The 21,222-nt window shown below is 30.6% G+C and overlaps 1 protein-coding gene across 3 annotated transcripts in view; it reads right to left on the reverse strand.

Moving 5' to 3' along the window:
* cnn (phosphodiesterase 4D interacting protein centrosomin) overlaps positions 1-21,222 on the reverse strand; it is a 57,188-nt gene that overhangs the window by 25,677 nt on the left and 10,289 nt on the right. For all 3 annotated transcript variants that reach the window (XM_076692097.1, XM_034334896.2, XM_034334894.2), the window contains exon 2: positions 11,546-11,601. In XM_076692097.1, coding sequence (XP_076548212.1) covers positions 11,546-11,573 — 28 coding nt within the window. In that variant the 5' untranslated portion in view covers positions 11,574-11,601. The remainder of the gene's footprint in view (positions 1-11,545; positions 11,602-21,222) is intronic.

Genomic DNA, 21,222 nt, shown 5'->3' on the forward strand with positions numbered 1-21,222 from the left:
TACTGTAAATATATTTCTCTTTAAAATTTTCTCTCTAAACTAATTGCCCATAGTGAAAATGTCAAAGCACTGATTTAATTTTAAACCTCCCAGACAAACTTGTGAAAGCGAATTAACGTCCTTCAATATACACGTGGTTCAACAGATAAATTTTCCAATAACAATAATATTTGAAAAGCAACAAAGCAAAAAATTATCTAAAAACGATACAACTAAAAATTCGTTCAGAATGTAATTTTCTCTAACAATTGAAGTTCCAATATCTGTTCATATTAATGTACTTTTGTATTATTTTTATTTATTGTTACATAGATTCTATTTATTAGTAATACTAAAACTACCAAACTAATCAAAATGACTGGCTTCAAATTTCTTATTTTAAATTATAACTTTTTTTGTTAAGACGTATGTTGGCTATGATCGAGATAAAACATAAATGTATATATGTATATATATTAAATTATGTTTCATCCTTTTGCTGTTTAATTTTCTACATTATTTTCCTTTCAAAAATAAGTGCATATTAAACGTCGATAGTTCTAGTGTTAAACGTTCTAAGTAAGTATACATATCTCTGTTTGTTTCGAACATACAGTGAATCAAAATGGTATTGGTACACCAAGTTTCAGTGTGATAATTTTAATCAAGAACTGAACTATTATTATACCTAATACTTATGCATACTGTGGTGTCTTAATAAGCAATATAATAAACTATAATGCAATATGGTACATAATGCATGGTGCAAGCACTAAATCCTCTGCAAACAGGAAGTAAATCCTATCCCACGTTTAAACGTTAGATTGATCGCCGGAAGCTATCCTCTCACATGCATTTCCCTCTTATGGTTACAATTGCCAGCTAAAATTCCAAGCGAGTCCTGTTTCCACTTGAATTTTACCCCGATGCAGTTCCTCTCCAATGTTCTACACCACGTGTTCCAACCCCTGTGAGTATATATTACTTTTTGTCTACCTTCGCGGAAGAAAGACAGCATCCATTTTTTAGAATGAACAATTTTTTTCATTCTTTACCTATAGTAACCCTTCGTTTTTAACGTCGAATCGCAATACAATTTATTATATAATTCAAATACGATTCTCAGTTACCATACCATAATTCTATGCTAAATATTCATTATTCTGAATCAACATTCTATATTCAATGAGGTTACAATTGTAGACGATCCCTACACCAGACACCTATCATACCGCAATTCGGAACTTCTATATGTATATTCAAATTGCATGCCGGGCGACCGCCAGCGAGAACACTATTATCTCGCCGCCACCTAGCGGTCCCCGACCCGAATTAAAGGGCGTCCGGGGAGACGAAATCCTCTTCCCCCTCCACTAAACGCCTACACAATCAATATTTTACAAGATTTTTTGAATTTTGTTTCAAATGTCAAATAGATGATTAATTCCTTTATTACAGATTTATGAAGTTATGTTCTATAAAAAGTAATTTTAATTGAGTATCAATGTCTTAAACGAAGGGTTAAGTTTATCAGTAAGTAGAACCCGGTTCAAATTGATAAGAAGATATAAGTGTTCGAATACAAGAATTTTCAAGTTAATTTTAAATATAAATTTTTTAATTTCGCATAGCACGTTCGATATAAAACCGCCGTACTAATTACGGATTAATTTCAAATACATCTTACATAAATTTCGAAATCTCTCATCTTTACCCCTCAGAAAGTTTCATTTAAAAAAATCTGACCAACACAAAAATATCAACAATTTGAACTGTCACCGAACGTTCCAAGAAGCAAATAACAGGAGAGGTAATATTTCTCGTTTCCGGCTATCGATCAAGGTGTTTCCGTGATTTAGGTATCGATGCGAGTGCAATATCGACTTTTGCCTCGAGTCTGTGTCGAGCGGACACGGGGCTCGCGTATTTATAGATGACACATTTAGGCCAGAAGCAGAGTTTCTCGGCTATCTTTATTTTGGCAGACCGCTCTCCAGGCCCTCGGTGTCTGTCCAACACCGGTGACTGTAATTAAAGTCGCGAATTCGAAACGTGAGCGCACGCAATTGCAATTTCACCGGCTAGCATCAGCCTATTAATTGTAGAGCAGAAACGAGGATCCGAAGCAGACGGACCTCGTTGGTTATTTCGGGTTACTTGAACTGGTCACGGCATTGCGACACGATGCGTTTACCTTTGGCTGACACGCGCGTTAACGGGGGGGTTCTCGTGTTCCTCAATCGATATTGGATTCTGCTAATCGACTCTGTCAAGCTAATCGAACGGAAAATAGAATGGGGAATTGGATTCAAGGAGAACGATGCTCTCGTTAAAAATAAAATGGATTATTATTAGGTTGTCCCATATCAAATGGACGATTTCGTAACATAACAAGTCTCATAGAATTTCCATGACATAAAAGTAGCAAAAAATAATAGTTGTGCTACGTCAGTTTAAAGCTTAAAGTCTAACGATGAAAAAAATTACTACATATGTACATAGATATTTCATTAATGTGATTGATACACAATTATTGATTGTTGATTGTACTAAATAGTGCATTAAAATGTATGTACTGTTCATTAAAGTCTATCGCGATTTCATGACAGAAAAGTATTGCAAAATAACATTTATGCCATATCAATTTGAAGCATAAAATCTAAAGAGAATTCCTACATAAATGTTTCATTATTACTTTTGATACAATTACAACAAACTATAATTTCCAACAAAATTCAACTATTATTGCATTAAAGATTTCGATCGAAACATTCTACACCAAAGATTACTGACAATTTAATAAAATAATTAAAGAAACTGCACTAATAAACATAATATAATATTAATTTAACAAATTTCAATCAGAAAATACAAAGTTCTGAAGTAAACCATGTGGTGGTCGATTATAATAACCAATTGCAAACTATAATATACATATAACTTTAAAGAACTCGAGGGTTTTAATATTATTCTTATCTAATATTATTAATTTATTTAAAAATAAGATTCAATAATCAAGAGAAAAATATTGTGTTTTTAATACTTTCTCCAACATGAATAAAAAATGACCCTCCTTCGAATTGACCTTAAACCTTCCAACACCTTGAGATTCCCAGGATTAACGTTGCAACTATTCGTTATAGTATCTATTAAATTAAATGAAAATGAGATGAATTTATAAACAGTCTATGTTATACAATAAATGGATCATAAATGATTCATTGAATGAATTTACATATCGAATTTATACTGCTTTTGTATGCATCAGATATAGCAACAGGAAAATTGCATGGTCAAATAAGGTTTCTTTAATGAATATAAATTATTGTGTTTATAGAATGTTATAATGGTGAGAAATTGAAAATGAATGATGAAATATTACAGACACACAGAATTAGTAACACTAAATTCGTAACAAGTTATCATGTTTCTATGTTCCTTACTCTTTGTTTTCTCTATTTATCTGCATGCAAGCATCTTCTAAACTTAGATCAGCCGAGTATCGCAAAACGTCACAGACAATATAACTACAAACAAAGATTAGAGATAAAAGAGCATTAAACGATAGGAATATACTTTTCAACGTGTTTTTTCAAATTTCAAACATTTGATGGCAGAGGTACATCAAAATATTGTAATTAAAATTAACGTTTTTATGGTAACTAAACTCATTGCTCTACATCAACATTACCGGCATTTTATTGAACCATAAATAATGTATACATTCGAAAATATTAAATTTTTAAATTGTTTTTAACTCGCAAAACATATTTTAACAGTGGTTAGCTAATTACCATCGATGTAGAACATTTAGTATATTTTTAGATGGGCAAAATAAGTCAATTCGAAGATGAGACTCGAAAGATTAAGGTTTATCGTCCCTGCCATGTGCGTTAATACGTAAAAATAGAATTACATACACTGTGAATTATCATTCACTTCATAAAGGCACCAATTTTTCGTAGACGTGTAGGCGTCTGGCTCTACCCCAATCATGTCAACGTATAAATGAAAACGACACGTAGAAAGCAGTTTGGAAACGTGTAATTAATTTTAACCATACGTCAGGTTCATTACCCGACCATTTAACAGGTTATATGCGGCGCTTAGATGATTACCTCTTTATCCAAACCGTAACAGATGTATCATATGAATCATCAATTATTAGGCTCTTGCAGATCAAAGGGCGAATTTCAGAACTTGGAAAGTCTGATATGATTCGATGACATAAAAGTGTCATAAAATAGCACTTGTAATACATCAATTTCAAGCTTACATTATGGTGAAAATGACTACATAAATGGTTTAATAATACTCTTATTATAAAATGGCTGGTTGTTAGTTAAAGAAAACAATGACTGATTTTGAAGCATACAGGTCTGACACAATTTCATTGCATAAAAGTTTCACTAAATAACACTTGTGATTTATCAATTTAAAGATCATATAAAAGTTTCATCAGTAATATTAATAAAAATTGACTGTCTCTAAATTGAAAATTAGAGAATACTAAGCGGTATGTTACGAGAAGAACTATAGTCATTTTCTATTAGGAATATTGACAAAACTTTTATGTAGTTATTTTCAGCAAAATTTAATAATTGTAATTAATTTAACATGAGCCAGTCTAATACAATTGGACGCACAATCAAAAAACATAATTCTAAAGTATGAAAACTGATTTAAAACAATTTGAACTTTAAAACTGATAAAAATATGATCATTAGATTTGGTCCATTACAATTTGTGCGACGTTATGTAAGCTTTGGGACACGATTCAAATTAACTAAAATCAATTTTAACTGAGATTGTCTTGTACACGATCGAATTTCTAAATAGAATGTATTAGATAAATTCATAGGGTAAGCATTTGTTAGTTATTAGCCAATATGTTTACCTAATGCGTGTAGTACAAATTATATGTCAAATAATAACATCTTTTGTGAAGTATTTATTATTTTAATAAGGTGAATCAAGAATAGATGTGATTATTTGACTTATTTATAGCCAAGGATGGTTATTAGGTTTGAAATATAAAATTTTGTGTGGAATGATTATGGTATATTAGAAATGATTTCTTAACCCTTAAATGATGAGGTGAGGTCTGACATATCCTATTTATTTATTCAACCAATTATTAGATAAAACATGCCCAATTATTCTATAAATGCAAGTACTAAACGACAAATATACTCCATAAGTTAAAAATTTTCTATAAAAGAAAATTAAACAGACATTTTATTACCGTTTATTTAAAAGTTTCCGTATTCCTCAAAAACCAGCTCACCAGTTAAGAGTTAAGCATGGGTGACTATATTCTTATTTGAATTATTTGTAAAAGAATATATGGAATATTGTACTTACAAGGGAACATCGGGGACTGATACACTCCGATTTTGATGAAACTTTGCATAAATATTTATTAGACCTCTTTATGAAGATAACTGTAATTCGTTGGTGCCCGTTTTTTACTTTGAGGGAGATATCAACCCTTTTATCCGAACCGCCCTTTCTATATACGTGCTTATAAATCGTAAACAACAAAAGATATAAAAAAATAGTTGAAATAAAAGTTATACCGTTTCTTGAGGTCTATAAAGCTGCGTAAAGTTTTTCAAAACGGAGGGGGAGGGGGAATTAAATTTTGCAAAAAGCATGATTTAAAAGAAAAACTTACACGCAGCTTTATAGACCTCAAGAAACGGTGTAACTTTTATTTCAACTATTTTTTTTATATCTTTTGTTGTTTACGATTTATAAGCACGTATATAGAAAGGGCGGTTCGGATAAAAGGGTTGACATCTCCTTCAAAGTGAAAAACGGGCACCAACGAATTACAGTTATCTTCATAAACAGGTCTAATAAATATTTATGCAAAGTTTCATCAAAATCGGAGTGTATCAGTCCCCGATGTTCCCTTGTTAGATTGTTTATATCTCTTTTGTGATTTTTATTGAATTTCCAGTAATAGTTATATAAAAACAAACATGCTCTAAGATCATCCGATTGCTCAGACCTGGTGTATACAATTCATTGTTGAATTATGGCAAACAGAATTGCGAAAAGGAATCATTGATCAAAGGGGTTAAATCAATCCTAGCATGTGAAACGTTTACAGCTAACAACCCTGCTGATCCTGGTATTCAATACAAATTTCGCATTCCACGATGCAGACGAAAGTTTAGAAGATAGGAGAATCTGAGCCACCTGGAAAAACAAACAATCCAATGCTCCACAGTGGACTAGTGTGCACCGTAGGATATTGTGCAAGTAACACAGCCGGCAGAACATCGAAATTGTTCGCAAAGGTGGCGAATAACGCGGCAGAAGACCACGGGGCAACGTGTTACAGAAATAAATACAGTGTCGCGACACGTATCCCCTGCTCCTCTCACCGCGAATCCCCTCTGAAATAAATGGGCCACCGCTTCCTGTAATTTGAGACCGCGAAAAACACTTTTCTAGGATACACACGGCTTTTATTTCGGTAGGAAAATGAATCTTTGCGCGGTTAAGATCAACTCTGATATGTCCATGGTACTTTTACTATTAGAATTTTTTTATTAATCTTAGAAAGATTAGAAGAGGAGCTTTTTAAACCTACCAATTAAAAAATACTAAAAATTTACTATTTTGCTCAAACGAAAAATTTCTAAAAAATTATCTATTGTTATTTAGGTCTTCAAGATTAGTATTGAAGAGATAATCTTTGTTTAATATAGGCATTGCATAGAATCCCTTGGCAATATACATATACATATAATGCCTGACGTTTTTGGGCAAAGTATGATATGAGTAATATTTCACACATTTCCTAGGCATTTTATGCAATGCCAAAAGATAAACCAGCAAAGTATAAAATACTCCCGCTAATGACGTTTCTAATATCACCTGGTATTTTCTTTTTTCATTTATGTTTTTCTTTAATGAAGAAGGTCTTCATGACTTTCTTTTCAAGTTTTACTTTTTTTGTAAGAAAGACAATTAAATGCAATTCTAAATTAAATTCTTTCCTTTCTTGTTGCAACAAGTAGGTTCATATTTTATTTTCTCTTATTTTCCTCAATAAGAAAGTCTTATACTTTATTTTGTACTTCTTTCATGATTCTCTTTTAACACTTTACCTAAATAGTATTTCTCATTCTACAGAATCCCTAGATATTACATACAATGCATACAAAAAGTTTATATAATATTAAAATAATTCGGATATTTCATACTTTGCCCAAAAACGCCAGGCAACCTATACAATGCCTGCTTTTCATACATTGCCGGTAACATACATATTATTTTTTAGAAAAGCGTTAAGAATGAATGGTAGTTACATACACTTACGATTAAATAAGGTTTTCCTAAGGAAAATGGCGATATAGGAAAAGCAAATATTCTCAAAATCCTAATTTGAAGTAATAATAGATTAACAAAATTTAATTAGAAGTATTTAATTCTAAAAAAATACAATCGCTCTGTAATGGTTCATGTTAGCTTGTGATATAATTACCCATTATAGTTACCCATTTAGTATTATTTATACTATTATTAAGTTATTATATAAACAAAATGATATACAAAACGAGTAATAATAATAATTATGAATTATTAAAGAGAAGTGAAAAATTTTAATCAATGGATTTATTAAAAGACAGAGATTTGCTCAATATTTACTTGCTCAACAAATGTAATCAAATAATAAGTACATTATCATTTATTTGAAAAAACATATACTATCTCAACAATATTATGTATAACCACACGTAATTTAAATTTAAATTTAGAGATTATATTACATGGTCAGTAAACTGCCAAAGAATTCGCATTCCAAACTTTACCATGCCGATGCAATAAAGTTCAGACGATATATTTAGTCTCTCTAAAATGAAATTCTCATAAAAATTTAACGGAACTATAAACTTACTTCGCTTTTCCATTATACGACACATTACAACAGTAATTACAACCCAGTACTATTTCATATCGTGGATAGAGTGTAATGGAATGTTTGTTTTGGAACATTTGATAAATGGTAGAAAAATTAAAATGTTCATCCATGTTGTTCAATTAATTGTCATATCATGGGTATATTATATATGTACATTCACGATTTCATTGAAAAACAAAGGCATTGATATGCATTTGTACTGCACTTGGATCTTGTGGAAAATTCCAACTGACTAATCTATTCCGCCTTAACTATCTCAAGACATAAATATATTACATCTGTATCTACAACATTTTCTTTATCGACTATGTTGTGAAATATATTTAACTTTATTTTTCGCATCTAACGACGAGTCAAATGAATTTTATATTAACTAAAAACTAAAATTAACTTAAATAAACAATACAAAAATATTAATTCTTCAGTTTATATTTTCAAAACTTTGTAGTATTAGAAAATTATATTTATTTGTCACAGATAAAGCTATAAAGTTAAACAAATAAGTCTGAAGAGGACCATAATTTTTATTAAAATGTTATTAAAAGAAGAATAGTGTTCCTTTTATTCCTAATATTAACACTATTTATATAAAATTAGAAAAAAGATAAAATAATTTTCTAAGCTTACACAAATGACAAATAACTAAACATCAAGAACCGTTTCAATGTCTTTTTATTTTTCGTGTTATAATTTTTTTGCAAATTTTACATATTATGCAATTTTTCTTCAAATCAATTTCCAAGATACAAAAAAAATTTTTTATTGTTTGAAACTGTATTTTCGGGTCAAAATTAAAAACCAAATCATGCTACGGGGGGGTGAATAATATAAAGTTCTAAGTTTAGAAACACAGCACCGCAAAATACTAATCAAACTTCAAATAATCGTCACTTAAAGATTCCTGTCTTCAATTAACACCACATAAATCTAACACCAGATTTCACCGGTATTTCCAGAAATCCATCAAATTTTATCAAGGCACAAAGAGATCCACAGGATTCATCGCGTACAATGATCCTCTGCTTCTGAACAACATCCCGCTAGTTTGTGGAATTTAATTAATCCAACTGGTCGAATTGAACCAAACCTCGACTCTGTTTTAATTAACGTTATCCAATCCTTAAGATCTGGAAACAACGAACGATAGATTCGTCTCTGTTATTCGTCTAGAATGCCATGGAGAAAATTAAAAGCTGCTCGCAGCTGTTGTAAACCGAGTAAAGAGTAGAGCGTGTATCGCGCGTAGACGAAAATCAAACAGCGATGGAACGGCGAGCACGTGCAATTTTATCTATAGATCCACGGATTACGGAAACGCGGTTGAAACCAGAGCAAAATGTTGGCCAGCGCTGGCACAGATTCGTTCAGCCAACGTACAAATTTATGCTTTACTACAAAGCAACGTTGGCTAGGTTAGTCTAGCTAACTTTTGGCCACTGGCCACGCCAACTGCCTCCTGTTAGAACCACTGTTTCGAATCTTTCTTTCTGTTTCAAATGACTACGGATGTTTGTGTATCTTGTTAGATAATTAGTACAAATTGCGATCGCAATGATGGTATGAGTTTTTAATTGGAGTTTCTGTCATGACTCAATAGATTAAAGGAGATTTTGTTAAGAGGACAATAGTTGAAAATTTGGGCGTGACCACCCCTGTCGGCAGACTAGAGATTACGTCGGAGCCTGCGTAGACGCGAAATAGCTGTAATAGCGTGGAAGAAGGTTCGTTGACCTGTTTTCATCGTGATAGATGCAATTACCAAGACACGCCAGGCCGTGCGAATTCTCGTGCACTTTATTAGATAGAATGATATTGGGATCTATTACTTCATCAAGAGGACCAAACAATAAAAAACCAATTCTTATTTTTCATTATTTTTAGCTTAAGACTATTTTTGTTATTTTTCAATAGAACAAATCACACATTTCTTACCTATATAAAAATCAAAGTTCAAATGATTAAATCTTCTTTATTTTAAATGAAATATGAATAGATCCGTTTAACTCCTATACAATTAAAAATAAAGAAAAATAGAGAATGATAATTCAACGTTCATGTCAAGCAAAAATTGTATCCAAAAACTAACTTCTGGACTCCAGTATATTGTCACACTTTCCAAATTTTAGAGAATAAATCAAAAGTGCAAAAATCTTGTAATTTTGAAATCATTAAAGACATGTATGTAATTTTATTGTTTAAAAGTGAAATAATGTACTGGAGAACGGTGGACTTAATATCAACATATCTTGACTCAATACTGCCTAGTTCCAATTTTGTATCTTTTCTTGTGTGACTTAATAATACTATAAACCTGGACAAAGTGTTATATGGTTCTGACGTATCTTTTGAAGGAGGTATCAAATCCAAAATTATTTTAACCTAACACTGGATTTCAAATTATTTGACTCTGAAATTTTTTATAAACTAGTATCAAAAGCCCCTTTTAGACTGTTTGGCACGGAACAAAATATGGACTTAATATTATTTTTACATTATTATATTAAAAATTAAGCGACTAGATCAAAATAATTTTCGTCATCAGAAAGAGTGAAAAGTGGTCTTATACTCTGGCTCTAGGATCTAGATTTATATTTTAAAAAGAAATAGACTTGGATTAATTTGACTCTTATTGTTAGATAGAGATTTAAAATTTGTATTTATCCTAAGTAAAATGTCACTTATTAATTTCGTAACAGAATCCTCATTTTTATTCTTATTCGAACATCAACCTTAATTACCTATAAAAAAAATTTCCAAATTTCACCTATTTCCAGATACTCCAAAGTAGTGTAAATCATCTTATAAATATCTTCGAAAATAAGTTTCTGGAACGACCATTTTCTTGTCAGTAGAATTATTGAGCAATCAGCTGTTGGTCAGTGATGAACGTTATCGATACAGGGTCAATTGCTCAGGGGAAATGGTCAATAAAGGTAGTTTCACTAGGGAAAGAGGAAGGTAACTGATCGTTCCATTGTCAGCCCCAATATCGGTGACCTCTCGTCACTTAAGCAATCAGTTAATCTACAGGAACATCATCTGTACACGACATGTTCGTTCGAAGTCGAACTGGAACTAATAAATACGCCTTTGTAATCAATTCTTATATAACAATCTACAGTGATCATGGAGCGTAAAATTATATCCGGTTCGTCGTGATGAACGATAAATCTTAACGACTCATTGATCGACAATTTGTGATATGAATCTTAACGCATCGCTAACGAAGATGAAAATGTCAATAAATTCAGATAGATATGCGTAACATATAAATATTTATTCGCTATGTATTTCATTTACAGCTTAACTCTTCGCTGCTTAATTTTTGTTATTAAAAAAATATATAGCTTTTAATAATACAATATGCTTCTCTATTTCAGAAATTTGTATAAAGAAAAATTGTATAATATTGAAAATTTTCACTATTATGTGAAAGAATTTGTAGTCCCAAATGTTTAAAAACATACAAGAATTTGATAGCAACACAATGCAATGGAGGTCCAACAATAAGTGCAGAGAAAATTACATTATTTTGAAAAAAAAAAAATTACAAAAGACAATTGTAGTATATTTGATATAAGTAGTATACCAAATTTAAATAAAAAAGATGGTAATTGTTTGACTTACCGTTTATTAATGGTAAAGTCTGGCTCATAGTTATGTCTTGTAACGGCAAATTTGTGCTGAAACAAAAAAATAATAGAAGCGTAAATTAAGTATTATAAAATAAAATTCCTCGTGTGATTATTAATAATTAATAATTAATAGAGATTAATTATTAGATTTAAAACTAATAGTTTTGTTAAATTAAAAATATAAAAAATATCTTGTAATAAAAATGCTATGACTAAATAATTAATATTAGAATATATAGAATAAAATATTAATATTTTATTTTATCGTTCAAAATACATAACCATATGACATGACTACGTACACTAATTTTCAATATGGCAATCAACCTGTCAAAAGAGACAATAAATTGTCTTTTCTTGCAACTTTCATATACATAGATATTTTGCATATTTTTATATGTTATAATAACATAAACATCCGCAGACTAATGATTACAAATTTTCTGGATTCAAAAATCAAACATAAGATAACATGTGTTCATTATGTTGCTGAGTAAGGGCAGACATTTTTTGTTCATATTTGTTCGAGGTCTATAATGAAAGGACGGTCTTTGACTATAGCTCAAAGACCGTTTATTTTTGGAATACGGCCGAAAATGGAGCGAAGGCACGTGGTGCCTCCTGATTCCACAGGAAATAGACTCAACGAACTAGACCGAATTAGATGAAACTTTTAAAAAGGATCAAGATGAAGGCTAACTTCTATTTCCAGAACGACGCTCGATTAGGAGCAAAACATCCTGTGTACTAAGGACGAAGTTCGGGCATACGTTAAGGATTAATCAGCTGAATCAATGGGGATTTAAATAATCCAGAGAATTCTAGTGGAATCTCCTACCAGACTTAGTAAAATAAAAAACGAATTGTTGTATGTGGTTTGTTTCAAAAATGATATGATTGATTTATTAAAAATTTGTATTGTGAATTTCTCTGATAACAATGAGGAAAATTGCAACTTAATCCTTGAATCTTTAAATGAGTTTAAAATGAAATTATAGGGAATAATAAATATACAAAAATATAGAACATCAACCGTAACTATTCTGTTTTTATTCAAATGACTTCATAAGAATTGGTAAACTAACATAGAAAGCCTCATAGAATTTAATGACATAAAAGTACATTACTACACAATAATACATACGCCATGTTAATTTAAAGCCTAAATTGTGAAAAAAAATAGTAAAAGGCAATTTTTTAACTTTTTTATTTGAGCCTGTAATTGAAATTTAAAATATGACATTTGTAAATTTAAGTATGTATGTTATGTGTATGCTGAAAATCGCAATTTTCGAAAATTTTAATTACTTGTAACTTCTATAAGTGCATTGACCCATCTCGATGAAATTTTCAGCATACACATAACTTATTTGAATCTACGAAGAACATATATTTTACATTTTCATTATAGGCTCACATCAAAAAGTTGAGAAATTACCCTTCACTATTTTTTTTTCATGATTTCAATAAATTGTAATTTTTTAAAACAGCAAAAGTACATATCTTAGTAAATTAATTTTTATAGCTTCTCAAAAAACTTCGTTATTTGGTCCAGTTTTATTATAAATGAGGTATTCTATTTTAAACGGTGTGCGAATACTTTTGCGCCCCACTGTATTTACATTTGTACAGAGATGGCTGTATCGGTATTAAACTAACGTCGATAATCTCACAAAGACGAATTCAGTAATCTATATATTATAATGACTAAATAGTTTTTCGTATTCGTTGACAGTTTTTGATAAAATTAAAAACTTCACTCAGGATATTCTGCAACGAAGGCTATTAGCAATTTAATAAAATATTTGAAGTAAGTACATTTAATGAACGCGCAATATGATAAGACCTCTGGATCTTGACATGATTTTTATAAAAGTTTATATAATTTTGAAGTCGAGGTAACTTAGTACATAAATGAAATTATCACTGTATAGGAGCGTTTTCTAACGAAAACTGCCGTGATGAAAGGGTTAACAACGACCCAGATTTCGATTTCAATGGTCATCGTTTGAACGAACGATGGCTTAACGTAATGTAAAACTGTTTGGATGACATGCCAGTGATGTATAGTAGTGAACCACGTGAAAGCACGGGTAAAAGCAATAAGGAAATGCAGTATTTCCAGAAAGGTTTAATATAGATTTCATCCAAATGCTATTCCTGCCGGCCGGTGTTGAAACGTAAAATGAGTAATTAACGGATAACGTTCCTCCAGCGTGTTGTCGCGAATCTTAACAAGTTCTAAGAGTTCTACTATTATTCGCCACCGCACCGTGCTGTCTGGAAAAGCCGACAGCACTGGCTTCTAGTGCTTAGAAACTTGCTTCAAACATGGACCAGCTGCTTAAAGATTCATAGAAGTTAATGATTTTGTTGAAATTCTGAAGTTTAAAAAAGAGTGCTTTAAAATTAAAACTAAAAATAGAGACGCAATGTATAAAATCATGTTGGCAAATCTAATTTATTTTAATTTCAAAAACCCTTTGATAGATGTATAAATTAATTTAATGCAATTTCTTTTTTTTCTTTAATCGAACTCTAATTATTAAAATAATCGTTATCTTTATCATATTATCCCGCCACTTTACAATTCCACAGAGACGCGGGAAAATATCCAAATTTGAAATAATGATTAAATAGCCGTAATACTAGAGGCATCGAAAATTTTTGAGAACAGTTAGATAATTTAAATATTAAAGAAAAATACACAGTAATAAATAGAAGAATATCACATAGATAAAAAGAACATGCAGTATAAAAGAATTATTAAAATAATTAACAATATTACAAAATGAATAATTTTAAACGATAACTGTATTATTCTAAAAGCGTCCAACAAACTTTTAAGAAATTAATCCATATGCATTATTAGAAGATTTGAAAAATGTGTTCATATCACTACTTTTTTTTTATTCAAGATGACATCAAATATAACAAAACGGATCAAAAACATACAATTTTTGTACTTCTATTGATTTTCGATGAGAAATAGCGATCTAAAAAATTTTGTTATGCATCCGAATACAATAGTATTAAATTTTTCTTCATTTATATATTAATTATTATTATTATCATTACTGTATCTTATTAAAGGTAATAATCTGGCGCACGGAACGAATAGGTATATCAAATTCCTGATGCAAATGAATTAATAAAACTGTAAATTTTTATTTCTTTTTTCTAAATAATCAGAATATTGTATCCTTTTAAATTTCATAATACGTACGAATTTAGGAATCATGCACCTAAAGTTTCAATAAAATAAATATCAACAGAAATTTCAATAGAATGGAAAATATGAACTAACTGAAATAAGCAACCATGATCAACTAAAGTCTGTAATTTTGAACAGAGCCGCCCCAAAGCACCGGTCGAACGGAGCACTTGCCCCACATTTAAAATGCTTTCAAAACTATTAAATTTATTATCAAATTTCACAGTATACATATAACAAGTACAAAATATTCGTGTTATCTTTAATTTTACAGTTATGTGTACCTCATTGAATACTTTCAGTAATCTCGACTTTCATTCCGGGCTCTGCAATATCTAACGACAGCTTCGATTTTAAATGCTTCGTAGCTTGTAAAAATATAAATGTTTCGAAGTCCTTCGCTATTTATATTGCAAATCTGCTACATAAAATAATATACTATGACATAGGTAATTAAACTGTGGTCCACGGACCCCTGGGGGTCCGCGTAACCATTACCAGGGGTGCGCGAAATTATAAAAAATGGTTGCAAACAGTTGAAGCAGACAATGAAAAGGCAAGAAGAGCGGAGCAATAAAAAATATATTTTTAAGGTAGTAAATAAAACACGAACTTATTATATTCTGTGATTTTTATGTATTTCTTTTTATTTTTATATCATATTGCTTAAAAATTATTATTTGTATTTTTCTCAGAAGTCGACTTTTTTCCAGGTTTCTATATTTTATATAACTAATAAACATTGTACGAAAAAGATGTTGTTCAAGAGGGGGTCCTCGGACTACATAAGTTTAAGAACCCCTGTACTATGATATTCTTGTGTTTCCAACCTTTTCCAACTATAAATTTTGTCTTACATAACGTTACAATTTTTTTTTAAATAAATTTCTAAATGAGAAAAATATCTTATATCGTTTAAAGCTGTTTCTTTTTAAAATGACAGAAAAAAACTTAGCAAAGAAGGATTAATGAATATTATTTTTAACAAAGTTTCATAATTGAATTAACCACTTCGTCCTCAACAATTTAACAGTTATCTAAAGTATTACATCCCTCTTGTACTTCTTGTTAAAAATATAATTTCCTTTTCTTGAACCCCCAAAACAAAAACTCGCTCAAATAATTACCAGAACTCTTTGAACGTATCATTAACCTTTGTTATCCTTCGTCACTCTTCAAAAGACGAGGGCTACCAATTTTTCTTTTAGCACGGTCTATTTAAAAAACTGCAAGACCAACGTAATTCCGTTCACCTCGCCAATGGGAGACACAAATCGCTATAACCATGGGTGTCCTCTCCTCTTTTCAACTGCACCCCAACATCCGACTCTGATATATTAAGCACAACCCTTACGTCCACGTTTAACTAATCCAGATCCAGACTTCTGAGAATCTTCGGACGCCTCAGAAGTCTTCCGAACCGGAACGAACACGGAGGAAAAGCGAAGGGATGACACCGACGTTCATATTATTATTGTGAACTTTATGCGACAGATAACGATAACTCAAAATAGCCAATTTTCAGACAATAGAACGTAAATTTACAAATTCTATTTGACGGAGTCTTTCTCGATACATGTATGTACATTTCTTATAAACTTACATGGCTAATATTTACAAATTTAAGGGACACAATTCTCTTTCTGAGTTACTAAAGCTGAGGATTGAAACATGAAAATCATTGATAACCAATCTTGACATAAATGTAAGTACCATAAAATAACATTTGTGGCATACCATTTTTAAGTTTAAGGGTTGTTGAAAATGGCATTGTTGCACATTAAATGGCAGATTTTGAAACCTAGGAAGTTTCACATGATTTGATGACAGAAAGGTATTACGAGATAACATTGTACCTATAGCATGTTAATTTGAAGCTTTAAGTTTAATGAAAATGACTACATAAAGGTTATCATTATTCTTAATCAAAATTGGTCATATCTTCGTTACAATAAACAACAGAACAATTAATTCATTAACATTGAATTATCCAATTTCTTACAAAGAACTTTTTATGCAAAATCATGGTAAAATCTTTACGCAGTCATTTTTATTCAATCTTAGCTTTAAATTAATATATCATAATTGCTATTTTAAGAAACTTTTCTGTCATGAAATCATGTCAGATATTCTATGATTTCAGCAACCTAAACCTTTTATAATGTAGCAACTTTATCTCTTTTCAAAATATAGTAGTAAGTAAGTACATGTGCGAATGAAGATAATACAGAATCTGATTTAAAAAGAAATGATTTTACTAATATTGCGATAAGGAAAATAAAGACATTAATTTCATTTTAATGCAATGATTTAATCATTCTCAAATGGTAAATATATTGTCCTTATTTAGTATCAAAACCAAATGTTTATTATAAAATGAAATTACAAAACATTACAAATATGACAAAACTGACGTAGAAATGAATCAGAAATTAATAAAACGACCATCTGCGTCGTTGCAAAGCTACAATTGGTCGCAACAGAGATTCGTTACATAATTCATAACGCATTTCATAACGTGCAAACGGAACAGCATAAAAATTAATATAATATGTATGAAACTAAATGCAACCATACTGAAACAATATTTAACAATATCTTTTGTAAAACAGAATCTACAAATGTAAATCTGAAAATCCAAAAATTTTAATAATGCACTTCCAAAAAGATTACTGATCAAATTAATAATTTATCTATTTTTCCCAATCATATTAAAAATTTAAATTAACGATAGCTATATTGTTCTCCGCCGTACGCGTACTGCTAGCTAATCATCGAAGACAAGTCGAATCGTCGAAGAATTGATAAGATTGAAAACAATTTCATGAAATGACGCAGAGAGTTGTCGTCATCTGGCAAAATGGAGGGTGGTTGTGTAAGTAATCAATACCCGGAGAGCAGATATGGTGGCATGGACCGAAACAGGAGCACGAGGTACGAGTATTAATCGATTCTGTAAGGGTTGCGTTCTTTCCATAGAACTTCCTTTGTACAAAATTTTGTATCATTTGTGAAATGATCCATTGTAAAATGCAACAAAGAGCGCACTGTTTACGATATTGCGAAGGTCTCGAGATTACCTTTGACACAACTTGATATAAACACTCACCGACTTGTATAATACATATAAAAGAAAAAAAAGTTTCATATTAATGATGATTACATTCTAGTACTAAAGTCATGTAAGATCATCTATTAAACCTTTCCACCAAAATTTCTTTTTTTTTTATTGTATACATAAAAATTATCCTTCGTGTTGCTATTATTTATTGTCACCGTTGCCAATTGAAGGTAGTAATACCTGTATATTCAAATGAACAAAAAGAAAATATAAAATAACGCATACATGTGACATATATTGTCCAACAGAGAGACAGAAACATTCATCATGGCGTATTTGTTCAATTAGGGTTAAAAAGAGTTAATTAATTGTCTAAAATATATAAATTGTCATAAGATTCATATATTAATCTCATTTGTTTAAAAATTATTTTATACTGTTTTATGAATTGTTGCAAGAAAGTTACGATCAAAGAGTTTTATTATCTCTGTCATTTATAATAATTAAGCACGTGATTCTACGTTAAATAATAATCAAACAGGAAAATCGTAATCTTTTACTTTTCTATTAGAAATTATTATAAACATGTATAAATTCTATAAAATATAATATAAAAACTAAATTATAAAAATTTGTAATTTAGGAAAATTCTTTTGTAATTTAAATTCAGCAAATTTAAACATTAATTATTATGGAATAATCACACATATAATCTGAGCTTCACTGGTGGAATTATTTATTGCGTAGAATCTAGAAACATTTCCACTGTATTTTAAATTAATACAACGTTTAAGTAACATCAGCTTTGCATACTGTTAGAAAATTTGTTAATTAAAATATTCTTCAATTTACAATATCAAATTGGCATCACCAAAACTAAAAATCATATATAATTATTAAAATAAATTATAATTGCCTTTGGCGATATGCTTTATTTATTATATACCACATTTTAATACGCTTTAATTATTCATATATGATTCTTTAAACATTTTTATCATTAACTTCAACTTTATAACATTTAATTTATTAAAGAAAACTTTGTTTGAACAATTCGGTAAACGTCACTTAATTTTAGTACGTTTCAAAATAAAATTGTATTGAATTTTAATTAAACGTTTAACGAACGATATTCGAACAGATAAAATTAAATTAAAACTAAAAACTGTTCGCTGGTCGTATTACTGCGTAAAGGTTAACAAAGTTCAACGATATTTTGATATTTTAATATTTCATTTAAACACCACGTGTCAATTAAAAAATCTGCGATATCCAGTAATACTCTAGATATAAATTATCATCAGTAATAAATCTTTTTCGGTAACAAATGTAAAACACAAACTGCAGTTTCAAAATTCCTAAAAATAAGTAGCAATACAGATGACAATAAATATATAAAGTATATTCAAATGGATATTTATTATATTATGAATAATTAGACTGCGGATTTGGAACTTTCACGATAATTTAACTATCAAACGGCGGATGTTGTCAATAATTGTGACACAGAATTACGAAATGCAAAAATGCTTCATCTAAAATTAGGTATTCAAATGTTTTAAAGAATTCAATATCGTTATATGTATATCGAAGAAGTAGATAATAACTAAAGAAATAAGGTAAAGCTTGGAAAATAAAAACAGAAAAATCTAAAATTAAATTTAACCCCTTATTGAATATATAGCAAATGTGCTATATAAAATGATATGCTACAAAATTCTTGTATTATTCAAACATTTGTGACTATCATGATGTAACTAGGTAGAGGCCAGAGTTGGCCTGCCCCCCCCCCAAATATGCATTAGCCCTCTCGCCGCTCTAAAATTTTAACATCCCAATAGGAATGTGTAAGTAGCCGATATTACAGGCTTAGGTAGGCGTCCGATACATGCGCGCCGCAGTCGGGTAGCCCGGCTACCTCGGGTTCGATCCTCCCGTGGGCCGCAGTCCGTGATCCAACTCTCATCTACTTGTTAATAATACTTGCAATAAGCATGTGCAAAATCTGTTTTATATGGAATTTTGGAATAAGATAATTTTCCGAAATAGTCGGGCTACCCGACTGCACGCATGTATCGGATGCCTGCCCGATGTTTTCCGAACCGACCCGACTAGTCGGGCCGAGCACATCACTACATCCGAAGTTTCCAAATTGCCAAAACTCCTCCAGAATTTCGAAATTCCAAAATTTCTGGGACCTCGCCCACCCTAGAATAAAATCCTAGTTACGCCAACTAGCTCTTTTAAAATACAAAAAACCATGTAATGAAGGGTTAAATTGTATAATATTAGTTGTCCATTATCCAAAGGGTTAAATTAGTCACGATGACTTTTCACATTTCCATTATGTTCGTGTTATGATTTTCTTACAAGACTTAACCTAACCTCAAAATTCCTAATGACTAATACGTTTCACTCCTACTATAAATGCAATTCAGTCAGCTGATCCAAAAGTATGACTCGATATTATAAGGCCAAAGATTAAGAGGATAATGATCGGTGGATCATCAACATGTTTTCACTGGAAGTAATACCATAAATCAGCTTTAGCATCGCATGATCGTTCGAAACACATTGTTGAGCGATATTAGAACGAGCTAGTTCACGTTAACGTGCAAACCTTCCTCAATTACCAGATCGTTAAACGTATTAACTTGCCCAGTTAAACAATTAGTTCGCCCTTGTCGAGTGGAAACATTGTTTACAGCGAATGTCTAGCTACCGTACCTACTGTTATACGTCTCACCGTGTAGGTGTCCAGTGGGCGAAAGAGTTCATTAAGGCTTTAATGAATGCACAAGATATGTACTTGAAAAACGTACATGTATGTAAATCGATTCAATTTAGTCTGACGTATCGCAAACGTTCAATGCGTAAATGGCCATTGTGTGACGACTTTTTTGCGACGCATACATTGTGATTCTCACAAGAATTTTCGTGTTTCAAACACAAATGAAATTGTGGAGAAAGACTTTGAAATTTTTTTTTATATTTTCAATTCTTTTATTTTAAGTATTCGTGATACTTGTTTGGAAACTAATTATTGATTAGTTATATTAATTAATAATTTATAAATAATACTTATTTACTCTCTTTTTATTCAATCCTATGAACAGTGTATCGAATATACAGATCCTAAGCCTTTTTCTTATTTAACACTCTGTATACAAGTGCTTCTATGTTCGATTGCTAAAATATTGAAAGCTTATTCATGGCACCAAAGTACCAACGAGTAATTTAAATACCAAAAGATTCGAATGGCTCCAGTTCCCAAGGATCGACAGAGGTTAAAGTAAATGTGTAGGGAACATGATTTGAAAAAATTTGATTAGAACTGGATAAGTACTTTATTAGACGTCAATCGATGCGTTTTGTTATTCTTTACAAAATAGTA

This window comes from Osmia lignaria, chromosome 14, assembly GCF_051020975.1.
Source record: "Osmia lignaria lignaria isolate PbOS001 chromosome 14, iyOsmLign1, whole genome shotgun sequence".
NCBI classification, from domain to species: Eukaryota; Metazoa; Arthropoda; class Insecta; order Hymenoptera; family Megachilidae; genus Osmia; species Osmia lignaria.